The sequence below is a fragment of the Anabrus simplex genome, chromosome 2 (genome assembly GCF_040414725.1).
Source record: "Anabrus simplex isolate iqAnaSimp1 chromosome 2, ASM4041472v1, whole genome shotgun sequence".
NCBI classification, from domain to species: domain Eukaryota; kingdom Metazoa; phylum Arthropoda; class Insecta; order Orthoptera; family Tettigoniidae; genus Anabrus; species Anabrus simplex.
Genome location: NC_090266.1, coordinates 947,531,022 through 947,543,768, shown reverse-complemented (window position 1 = coordinate 947,543,768; position 12,747 = coordinate 947,531,022). Strand labels below are relative to the sequence as shown.

The 12,747-nt window shown below is 38.8% G+C and overlaps 1 protein-coding gene across 4 annotated transcripts in view; it reads left to right on the top strand.

Annotated features, from left to right (window-relative positions):
• LOC136864571 (ankyrin repeat domain-containing protein 13D) overlaps positions 1–12,747 on the top strand; it is a 340,236-nt gene that overhangs the window by 34,988 nt on the left and 292,501 nt on the right. For all 4 annotated transcript variants that reach the window (XM_067141748.2, XM_067141747.2, XM_067141746.2 and 1 more), the window contains one exon: positions 2,903–2,948. In XM_067141748.2, the coding sequence (XP_066997849.1) occupies positions 2,903–2,948 (46 nt within the window). The remainder of the gene's footprint in view (positions 1–2,902; positions 2,949–12,747) is intronic.

The following is a 12,747-nucleotide window of genomic DNA, read 5'->3' as shown; positions in this document are numbered from 1 at the left end:
CATTTCTGCGTGTTGAATATTTATTAACTTAACACTAGCAACATAATATCGATGAGCACCCATTGAAAATTTGCTGGCAATACCTGTTCTACGTGTTCCTACAATACGATGATCCATTACTAAAATACTCCTGCTGTCTATATAACTTGTTACTAAGCGTCAGGTACACGGCATGCACATAAATGTGTCCCGACATAAACTATCAACACTGCCCCAAGCCAGTACTGAAAAGGAAGGGAAGGAGTGAAGGTGTAGTGTTTAATGCCATTCCAGTACCAAAAATGAGGGGATGGGAGTGAATGGGTAGTACTGAAGGCACAGAGAGAGAGAGAGAGAGGGAGAGAGTGTGTGTTTGTTGGCCTGTGGGAGGCAATAGCTCAAGCAATACCATGCAGTCTTAAGACAGTTTGGAGATGGGCAAACAGGCAAGAACAGGTGAAGAAGGATTGTTAGACATACGGCTCCTAGAAGAACTACTCTGGAACAGGATGCTGGAACCATTCGAATTATGGACAATTCTCCGTTTGCGATTATAGGTAATAATGCGATTGCCACATTGGACCTGCCATTAAGCCAGACTACTATGAGTCGCCGAGTTCAGTAGCTGCAGTCGCTTAAGTGCCGCCAGTATCCATTATTGGGGAGAATGTGGGTTCGAACCCCACTGTCGGCAGCCAGGCAAATGCTGGGGCTGTACCGTAATTACGGCCACGGCTGCTTCCATCCCAATCCTAGCCCTTTCCTATCCCATCATCGCCATAAAACCTATCTGTGTCAGTGCGAAGTAAAGCACAATTGTAGAAAAAAAAAAGGTGCAATACTTTTAATGTAATACCGGTCAATTTTAACTGTTGTCACAACTTAACAGTACTTCTGCATTTTATGTTTCAAATCGTTTGACATCAAGACAACGTTTTCTTCAGATTTCTAACCTGAATATAGTTAGACTTTCAGTTGAAGAGCATGGTTTTTTCTATCTAGTGTACACACATTTTTATTTACTTTTTTAAATGTATATCTTTGAATATTTCTGGAATTTTTACCTAGTCTTCTAATAGCTGAGGATGACCTATATCAGGATAAAACATGCACTATTAGGGATGTAATTGTATTCTCTTATGACATTATATTGATTTGTATTGAAAAGGTGGACTCCTTTCAAATTTTCATTTAATAAAGAACATACCATTAGTTGACCAAGAGCTTGAACGTTCTTGTAGCTTTGCAACTACAACAGTTCAGTTTTCAGCACCAGCATGATTCTACACTACTTTTTTCTTCTGACCAAATAGCATTCCATCATCCCGACATCATATTCTTTTTTGAAAATATGGGAGTTTTAAAATTGTATTTTTACTTTGGTTTCTGGGCGAGTTGGCCGTGCGGTTAGGGGCGCGTTGCTGTGAGCTCACATCTGGGAGATAGTGAGTTCGAACCCCACTGTCGGCAGTCCTGAAGATGGTTTTCCATGGTTTCCCATTTTCACACCAGGCAAATGCTGGGTCTGTACCTAAATTAAGGCCACGGCTGCTTCCTTCCCATTCCTAGGCATTTCCTGTCCCAGCGTCGCCATAAGACCTATCTGTGTTGGTACAACGTAAAGCAAATGGCCAAAAAAAAAAAAAAAAAAAAAAAAATTACTGTGAATTAAAATTCAAATTAAACATAAATTTTTAACATACAGGATGACCCAAAAGTCCATTAACATTTGGCAATACATCACAGAATATAGGAGGTAAAAAGGTAATAATTGACACACATGATTGGCATGACATGGGGTTTTATTGACACCAAAGTAAAGTACACAAAATGACCAGCAGATAGTGCCTTATATGACACACAAGCAAAAATTAGCTTAACAGTTGAGGTTTAGCAAAGACAATATTCTTAATAATGCATGCTCAACATGTCGGCAGTCATTCATCGACAATACCTGTAGTCGTGGGACGTTGTGAACAGCACTGTACAGCATATCCATAAGTGTGGTGAGAAATTGCCGTTTGATGTTGTCTTTTAACGTCTCTAATGAGGTCAGACGATCGCCGTAGACTTGCGACTTCAGGTAACCCCACTACCAATAATCACATGGATGAAGGTCGGGGAAACAGGGAGGCCAAGCATGACATCCTGCTATTGCAGGTGCATCTAACACCCTCTCTCATGACAGCTCCTTTTATACTGAACACGGGTCTCATGCAGCATCACTGACATGTTGCTGTCTAGCTACATCATTTAGCCTCTTTGTGCACTCGTTGGTGTCAATATACCCCTCATGTCAAATCAAGCATGTGTGGCCATTTGTACCTAACGTATTGCTGTCCAGCGCAATCTGTTGATCATTTTGTGTACTTGACTTTGCTGTCAATAAAACCCCATGTCATGCCAATCATTTGTGTCAATTATTACCTCTCTACCTTCAATATTCTGTGAATTATTGCCTCATCAAATGTTAATTGACTTTCGGGTCACCCTGTATTATTGTGTAAGAATGTCTAGGACCACAATAAAATTTCAAATTATTCTTGAATTTGAATTTTAAAAATGTTCTTTTTAATGAAGTTCTAGTCAAGTTTGAAGTATAATACATTATTGTACATAGAATGAATGTAGTGAATGTGAAGTTAATTTATTAGATTACCTAATTGATTAATCTATCAGTCAGGCAAGAGACCCTTTTGAGTCTAATTTACAATAGGTTAGTTAATTACATTTCCTAGTTGAATTATTAAAGTCAGCTTAGCTTATTTATAGGAATTGTTTTGTAGCTATGACATTGTTTTAGGAAACATATGTCAAAACTTACTAGTATCCTCAACTAGACATTAGCCTATATAGAATATATTGGGTATTTCACTTGATGTGTCTGTGTATTAATTCCTAATTTCTTACTTTCAATTTGTAGGCCCCTGATTTTTATGTCGAAATGAAGTGGGAATTCGCAAGTTGGGGTGAGTAACTCAGTTTGGTGTTTTTTAAGTAAATATATTTATTTGGATAGTTCAGTTCCCACTTTTGAAGATGCTGCTAAGAAACAATATAAGGAGGAAATAAGGGGAATATTTTGTCCAGTTTAATTTATTGTATTTCATATGCACGCAGAGACGACTACTAATACTACTACTACTACTACAGATATTTCATAGCATTTACAGGTTTCTCAAGTGTAGTACGAAAGTGGTACTGATTATTATGGACTTTACGAATTTGATGCTTTTAAACTTCACTATAGGCCTAACTCATTTTCATCATCATTTTCATTTCCCCTTGTCCAGCTCCTGCCATGTCAGGGGATTGATGGCACTTCTCCACTGTTGCCTCTCCTTCCACCACTCTTCTTCAGTAATTGTATTCCAGTCCAGTCTTCTTTTCCTTATACTGTTCTTGACAGAGACCATCCATTTTGCTCTGGGCCTCCCTCTTGCCCTCTTTCCTTCTTTCTTAGCCTCAGACAGTTGTTTTGGTACCCTTCCCTCTTCCATCCTCATAACATGTCCAAACCATCTCAATTTATTCTTCTCCATTCTATCACTCAGGTTTTCTACCCTATCTCTTTTCTGACCTCGACATTTCTTATTCTATCTCTCCATGTCTTCCCTACCATACTCCTCAGGAACTTCATCTCACTGGCCTGGATTTTACTCTCATTTCTTGCTGTCAAAGTCCAAGTCTCTGATTCATACGTTAATATAGGGGTATATTACATCTCGTATATTCTCTTAACATTTCATAGGAACTTCTCTGTCCCACACCAGGTTCCGTACATTTGTGGGAATCGGACATCGAAATTTAATGAAAACTTTCATTGACCATAATTCTGATAATAATCTTTTCTAGAATTTAATATTTCACAGTAACAATTATGATTATAGATGCTGCTGATTGAACAATATTTTCCCTTTATAGCACTTTTTTTGGAATTAGAATTTTACTGACATTGGTTGTTTTTGAATTTAATTAAGTAACTTTTAGACATTGGTTGTTTTTCAGTCAATTATTAATCACTAAAATATCCTGTTTTAGACACTATGAACAAATCTGGTACTAGTATAATTAATGTAAATAAAGTTTTAGTATGTTCGGATGTTCACTCCTATCCAATATATTGATTTAGAAAAAAAAAAATAACATTTTTCACTAAAATCTACCCAAATTTGCTGTTTTAGACATTGGAAACAAATCTGGTACTAGTATAATTAAAGTAAGTAAAGTTTTTGCACATTTGGATGTTCACTTCTATCCAATATAACCTACAGGGTGAACAAAAAATGCCGCACTGGGAGGTCGGCATGAGATTCCTCATTCCATTGCAACACAAAAGTTTCTATAGCCAAATCGGATCTGGTGCTGTTAGAAAACAAGTCGAAAACGAAAACCTGGTAACACTGTCGCATCCTGCATCTCATCGGAATATAATATAGAAATGTGCATCATCCCACTCTACCATACCCGTCGTCTCAGCTCACTGAGTAGATGGCTGGGTTATCAAACCCAATATACCATGGGGCTACGGCTCGAATTTACGTCAGGTTTTTTTCTCTTGTGTGTGTGTGTGTGACATCAGGTCCCTAGTTCCTGTCGTGTAACTGCGTCTTGAGCATGACATCCTGTTGTCACATGACAATAGTCGAACACATGACAGTGTGATCCATTCAGTTGAATGCACGAGTCGACTAACCATTCAATGCACAACCATGACTGGTGCTGTCAAGTGCATGTAGGGCGGCTTCCTGATGGAGTACACAAACGGCGAATATGTCAATATGCTTTTAGTGTTGGGTACATCCGATAACCAAGCTCCTGCTGCTGCTCGTGAGTATGCAGCACGGTACCCTCAAAGGCACCATCCCAATAAGAATGTTTTTCGTCGCCTTGAGCAACGCCTGCGGGAAACTGGTAATCTTCAACCACAAGTAGTGGACAGAGGTTGTCCAAGGACTAGACATACTCCACAAACAGAGGACGACATTCTTGAAGCTATTCACCAGTCACCTCGGCGAAGTACCCGTGATATTGCAAGGCAGTTCCAGGTATCTCAAACACTGGTTGTTGACGTGTTGCACAATGAAAAACTGCATCCATATCATAACACGTTAACTCAACACCAGTGGCCAGAAGACCGCGTTCAACAAGTACAGTTCTGTGAATGGCTTTTTTAAAATGTTGAAGATAACGAAAATTTTATAAAGAATGTGATACGGAGTGATGAATGTAGCTTCACTAGGGAAGGTATTTTCAACCATCACAACAGCCATTATTGGTCTGACCACAACCCACGTCACCCATGAACGTGGCTTTCAGGCACGCTTTGGCATAAACCTGTGGGCTGGAATCGTGGGAGCTTTTAGGCCCTTATCTATTGCCGGACAAGTTGAATGCACCCCGCTATCACACGTTTATGGGCAATACTTTGCCTGGCGCTGAAGAAAACGTTCCACTTGGTGTTCGGCGACAGCTATGGTGTCAGCATGATGGTGCACCGCCACACTTTGGAATGACTGTGCGTAACTGGTTAAATGAAGCGTTTCCAGGGAAATGGATTGGTCGTGGAGGTTCAATGTTCTGGCCTCCACGTTCCCCGGACCTTAATCCACTAGATTTTTATTTGTGGGGACACTTAAAAGTATATGTTTATAGTACTCCATCCGTGTACGTACAAGCCCTAAAAGCTCGCATGCATGCTGCATCGGCAATGGTGAATGCAGGTGTGTTGCATAGGGTCCGGGAAAGTATGCTCCAGCGAGTCGCAAAGTGCAAGGTGGTCGCTTTGAACATCTGCTGTGAAGTGAACGTTGCTCGTAAGTGTATGTACCGGCTCTGTGAAGATAAGACTGGACGTCACACATACACTATGGAATTATTGTGCGTAGCATAATGGGCAATCCAGTGTGGCCTACCTACTGTACTGTATTGCATTTCCTTGTACCGCATTGGATAGAGACAATGTTACTGTATCCACTATTATGTTCTAGGTATTGGCTTTATTTGTGCCATGGACGAAACAAAGTGGTCGTTTATGTCTGTAAGAATTTCATGTTATGTTTTAATGTTTAAATAAAGGTAACTCTAACGGTAAGACAGAACATAGTGTATTGCATAGTGGAGGTGTACATTGGATACAATTTGATACATTAACTGAAAAAAATTTGTGCAAATGTGACTCGAACATCAGCGCGTCCGCACAACCGGCATTTATTGCATTACCTCGTCTCGCTGAGCTAATGAGACAGCTCCGGCAGCGTGCTGAGTTACGCTTGGCCATGCTGCACACCGTTACAGCGTTGCCGGAGCCTCGTTTCTTAACTCTCATTTCTATTCAACCTATTGGTGGGACTAGGTTTGGGAAGATAAACTTTGTCGTGAATTTTGACGAGGAACCGCATGCCGACCTCCACATGCGGCATTTTTTTGTTCACCCTGTATTGATGATGATGATGATGCTTGTTGTTTAAAGGGGGTCTAACATCAAGGTCATCGGCCCCACCCTGTATTGATTTGGAAAAAACCAATATAACACTTTACAACATATTAAAATTACTTTCCACACTGTCACATTATTTATACCATCACTTTCACCTGGTAAGTACTCTGCAGGGTCTCCTGGACGGTCTGGCAACATATTGTGGTGATTGGGCCTACTCTGTGGATGTACAAAGGGCATTAATGACTGTAGGTTTCTGACGTTTTCTGGTGACAGTAGTATACAGTAGGTGTGTTGTTAAGTGGTTGCACGTCATGATTTACAGGATTTCTGCCTCTTCTAATTATATTTGAGTTCTTGAACTCTTCTTGTACACTGAAGGAAACTTTATAGAATACGTTCTCAGGTGAATCACGCCATCTAATAAAGCACATTCCAGGCAACCAAAGTTTTCATTGGTTTTTCTAGTAGTGAAAAACATGGAAGACCGTTTCACCATTGTATACATTGGTGGTTATTGCAATAAGTTGTTCCATGTTTATGCTGCATTCCATGTTCTGTCAATTCCATAAAGGTTGTTTTAGCACCTAAAACTTGAGCACTGTTTGAGCTGATTACAGTATCTATCTCAAAATCATGAAAAACTGACATTGGTTGTTCTTGCATTAAGCCACAGATTTCACTTTCCAAATATTTGAAGTGTTCAACAACCTCCAAGTTTTTGTCCCCTGATACTAATGATCCCTTTCCCTTCTCTTTCTCCTCGTGTCATCACCACTGTTTTGCTCTTCTCCACACTGATTTTCATACCACATTTCTCAATATTGCCATTTAAGGCCTCTAGTTGGATTTGCACTTACGTATTGTTGACTCCCCAGATCACTATGTCATCTGCAAACAACATTATTTTCATATCCCATCCATATCTTACCTTTGTTTCCTTTAGAGTTTCATCCATAATCATTGTTAACATAAATGAAGACAATACACTTCCCTGTCTTAGTCCAGTTTGGTTTCTAAGCCAGACTGTTCTCCCCACTGGAGTCTGGACACAATTGGAACAGTTCTTATACATTGGCTTCACTAGTTCCTTTGATTGCCTTCCACATCTTTTCTTTCCCGTGTTTCCCACACCTTTTCTCTATTAACACTATCTCATGCCTTCTCTAAATTGAGGAATACTATCACCAAATCTTTTCCATATTCCAACTGTTTCTCCATCAGTGATCTCTTGTTAAATATAGGGTCTATCATTGACCTGCCCTGTCAAAATTCATACTGCTCTTCCTCCAAATTTCCCTCCACCCTTGCTCTCATCCTCCTTTCTGTTCTTCTTCTCTTCTTCATCCATTCCTCTTTCCAGATTCTCTCTGGGTAGGGTAATGTACCAAAGCCCTCTACCTTACTCGATCTTTCCACCATTCCTCTTCTAGTACTTTATTGCTATCGACTCCTCTATTTGCAATACAGTCCACAACAGAGCTCCTCCATCTCATTCTACAATGTCCCCTAGGCCTCTTTCCAGTCACTGTATCCATGAATGTTCTCTTTGGTATTCTCTTTCCTGGCATTCTCATCATGTGTCCAAACCATTTTAGCTGTGCTATATCGGTTTCTTCTTGAAGTTTACACACTCCCACGCTTCACCTTATTTCCTCATTTCGTATTCTATCTGGTCTCTCCCTGTATGCTCCTTGAGAACCTCATTTCAGCTGCTTGTATCTTATGGTTCCACTTAGTTAACGTCCAGGCTGCTGAAGCATGGATCAGTATAGGTTTTTTAATAGGACGAGTATAAAACCTTCTTGCACTTCATTGGAACATCTTTGTTCCATACAATGTCTCTCACACACTGGTAGAAACTTGCAGACTGCAGTATTCTTAAATCAATTTCTCCATCCAAATTTCCATCTTGTGATATCATGCTGCCCAAATATTTAAAAATTGTCACCACTTCAAGAGGTTCATTTCCTATTTTTATCACTCCCCTGGATTTTCTGTTGCCTCTTGTCATGATCAAAGTCTTGCTTTTCACAGTACTAATCTTCATTCCAAAATTTCTTATCTCCCCATTCCATAAATCAGTTTGTGTCTGTACTTCCTCTTCATTATTTCCCCAAACTACAATGTCATCAGCAAAGAGCATAGATTTTACTTGCTCGCCCATCATCATCTCCTTGATATTATGTAGAATTCTATCCATGATGGTAATGAAGAGTAAGGGAGACAATACACTTCCCTGTCTTAAGTCTGTCTCAACTCTGAACCATTCAGTTTGACCCACTTTGGTTCTAACACAGCTTTTGCAATTTTGATACAATGCTGTTACCATCTGCATTGTTTCATTCCCAATCTGTGCTTCTGTCAATGTTTTCCATACCAAATTCCTTGGGACACTGTCATATGCCTTTTCAATATCTGGAAACGTTACTACCATGTCATTTCCATATTCCCAAATAGGTGGTAAATTGCCTGACCCAGTATAAGGGCGAAGGAGTCCTTATAGAAGGGAAATGGGCCCTCAGTGGAGGAAACTCCACTGAAACCCCATATCAGCTGTAGCATCTGTACTCCAGAGAAGCAGCTACCTCCATGTTAGGAGCGGCCTACAAGTTTTGGCTGGCAGTAACTCTAAAATGCCTTTGGGAGTGGCGAGCCCATTGTAATAAAAGCCTATATGATAAGTGTACTGAAGCCTCTTTTCTGTTATTCTCTCCAATATTTTGGCTACTTGTGACAACAGTGTGAATCCTCCATAACTGTCACATACCTTCCTGTCACCTTTCTTAAATTCTGGTATTACACCTTTGCACCAATCATCAGGTACTTGCTTTTTTTTTCTACATATTCACCTTAACAGTTTATATAACCATTGTAGACCAATAGGTCCTGCTGCCTTTATTATTTCCACTCATTTCATCCATCTTCGCTGCTTTTCATGTTTTCATTTCTTTAACAGCCATTTCCACCTCTTCCATTGCAATATCACTCTCCATTTCTGCATCATCCTCATTTTATCGTGTCCAGATGTGAAGTTACCTACCGTAACTTGTAAGGGGCAAATGTGTTAATTTCGTAAGCCAACGAACCTCCAATCCAACTCTATATGTTTATAAGTATTATACAACATTTTCAAACTTTTATTTTAACCATTATGTTTTTTCTTTTTTATTAATAAAGCAGACACACATTACCAGTGACTTTTCAGTGTTGTATCTTCCATCTTTGTAGACTTAAACACTCAGTGGCATTGGCTGAAATTTTAAGAGAATAGCATCACTCCAGGAATGCAATATGGTTAGTTGTATATGAACTCCATGACAATAAACATGGCTGAATGAATAAAACAGTGAAATAACCAATACAAGCAATAACATTTCAGACGTATATACCTTAATGTAGAAGACAGTTCACCAGCTTCCTCAAAGAAATTGTGAGCTTTTGTCTTAACAGGAAATATACTCTTAAAGAGAAACTCTATCACATCAACATGCTGCTGTAGATAGCTGTATCTTGAATGAGGAGTGTAATTCGAAGTGCTGTTTTTAAATTTTTACTTTCTCCATGAATTTGAAAAACTTCAGTTTCGTACTGTACGTCGTGTACTCTCTGTTAACGGATAGATGAGATGGTGACATTTGCACACAATCCTTCACTGTGAGTGTAACATCTTTGTCGAACACATTCCCTGCATACGTGTTCAATTCTTGTTCTATTGCCTCTGATTTAGTAATAACTTGCCTACTTTTGTTACAAGACACAGAGTGTTACAAAGTGATGCCCATGTTGCGTAGTGCAAGCCTATTTCTGTGTTAAATAAAAGAGCAAGATGTTAATAAGCGTAAATACAATGAAGAGCCACATGACGATGGACAAAAACGCTTTGCAGCAAATCAACATTACCGAGAGCAGTATAGGGAAGTGTTTCCATGTGTAGGATCATCTAAACATTTATGGAACCACGTGTTGTGAAACATGCAAGTGTGAGTTTTCAGTCAAACATGGAGGACACACCCACTACCGATGCCATGTGAAATCTATAAATCCTGAAGAGTATGGGCTCATCAAAGGGTGATGATGCAAGGCGCTATAATCTCTTTTTTTACTACAGAAAGTGTTATATGGGCTAAATGTTATTTCACATGTTTTTAGGTTGAACATAACCTTCCGTTATCTGCAGCAGACCATGCTAGAGCATTATTCAAGCCATTCTTCCCAACTCAAAAATCACTAAAAAATATGGAACTGGCAGAACTTGAGACAGCTGCAATAGTGAGAAGCATCTCTGTCAACAGTATATGAAATAGTCAAGTCTTCAAAATATACCTTACCGATTGTCTGCTGATGGTAGTATAGTGGAAGCTCAATTATCCATTTTTGAAGGGACCCCAGGAAAAAAAAAAAAAAAAAAAAGTAGGCCTACAGTACAGGAAAATGGTAAATCCGGGAACAAATTAAAACCATTAAAAATTTGGCTAAACACCACAATAATGATATATGTATATTGTAATTATAATCTTTTAAAAACTCTCACATAAATTAGAAGAGTTAAAAATATTGAAACTTTAAATTTAGTTTTACCGCAGAAACTGTGTCACTTTCCCTGTGAAGATTTCTTTCAGGTCAGTAACTTTGATCAGCCAAGTTCTTAAAAAAATATGCTAGTAAAGCTGAATGACAACCGATCATAAATAGTTTCGAAGTCAACCATGAATATTATTTTGGGAAGAGGAGAAGACGAACCAGTAAACCTGTTTTTTCCAGTGGTCTTAAGTAGGCCAAAATTTATTGAAGAGAAAAAGGAAGAAGAAAATAAAGCACATCTGGTACAGAAGTGCACAATGTGGTGATATTCCTTCTCTCCTTTTTTTTTTTAAATCACACCTTGTTATTTGGTCACCGGTATATGTAGTAAGTTTTTGTATGGTAAGTCCTATACCACTTAAATTATCATAAGGCCTCCTCGAATCTAAAGGTTATGTTGGAGCGTACTGTGCTAGTTGGATTCAGAACACTTTTGTGTATTTGAGAATATGGATTCAAATTCAACTATCCATTCTCAAAATTTCTCAAATGCATTATATTTAATTCTGCCCGTCACTAGTCACAGGCCACAAAATTAATTTTAAAAATTACCATCAAAACTCAAGAAATTTTGGTTTATTCGTGACCTTGAGCTCAGCTATGAATGGCCTTGAGATACCCACTGTGGAAGCCAATAGCCACAAGTGGGAATTGATACAAATTTTATAAATTTTAGGCTGCGCGTATAAAATGACGGCAGATTTTATAAGGACATTTTAACATAAATATGAGAATGTGAAAATCCCCATATATATCTGCAAATACGGTAATATCCTGAGGCAATCCGTGGCTTTATGTATGTAAGGTGTAGCATCTGTTGAGGTCCTGAGAGTACAATCTTATATAATGTCTGGTGGTGCCAGAAGATTGACTGCATCATAGAAAACTAAAGCAGCTGTGAAAGTTTCACTGTAGGTAACATGTCAAAACGAATAAAAGTGTAAACTACATTTTCTAAAGACATTATCCCATTTACTGTACTCAGAAATATAAGAAAGTAAGAATATCTCAAGTCATGAGACACGAGAAATCTTCCAAGCATATTGCAACTCTCACTAGATTCCTTCTGAAAGCCAAGTAATTAGTACCCTGAGAGAAGTGCCAAAAACCTGTTTGGCAATAAAATTGTAAAAAGCGTTGAGAATAAACATCTAACACTAGACAAAACGCAGACTTTTTGTACGAGTATGAACATTTAACAAAACTTATTCCATTTTCAAGTAGAGCTGTTGGAATGAGCTCTGTCTCCTTCCAACTCTTGTGGCCACTGTGCCTTATTGCTTATGTAGTTTCCGTAAACAATACAAGGTGAATATGATGTGAAGGTGATGTTTTAAGCAAGATCGCCGTCAATCGCTTTTCTGGTCCTTGCTCTAATTACCACACTGAATGGATGTTAACGCAAAGATTTATAGGTATGATGTTGCTGTCCTTTCATTCTTGTTATTTGGTCACTGGGTTTGTAAGTCTTCTACCACATAAATTACCATTAGGCCCATTCAACTATTAAAGGTTATGTTATGTTGTACTTGAGAATACGGTTTCAAGTGCAAGTTTCAGTTCTCAGAAGTTCTCAAATTAAATTATATTTGAATCTGCCCATCTTGGAAAAAAGCTTGATTGAGGATTTAGCGTTGATGGGGCTGAAATTTCTGGACGGTTGATGGGGGAAATAATTTCTTCAAGGAACATACATTTGGGGTTTTCAAAACATGTTTGAGTTGGGATGTTTGCGGGACCATGTA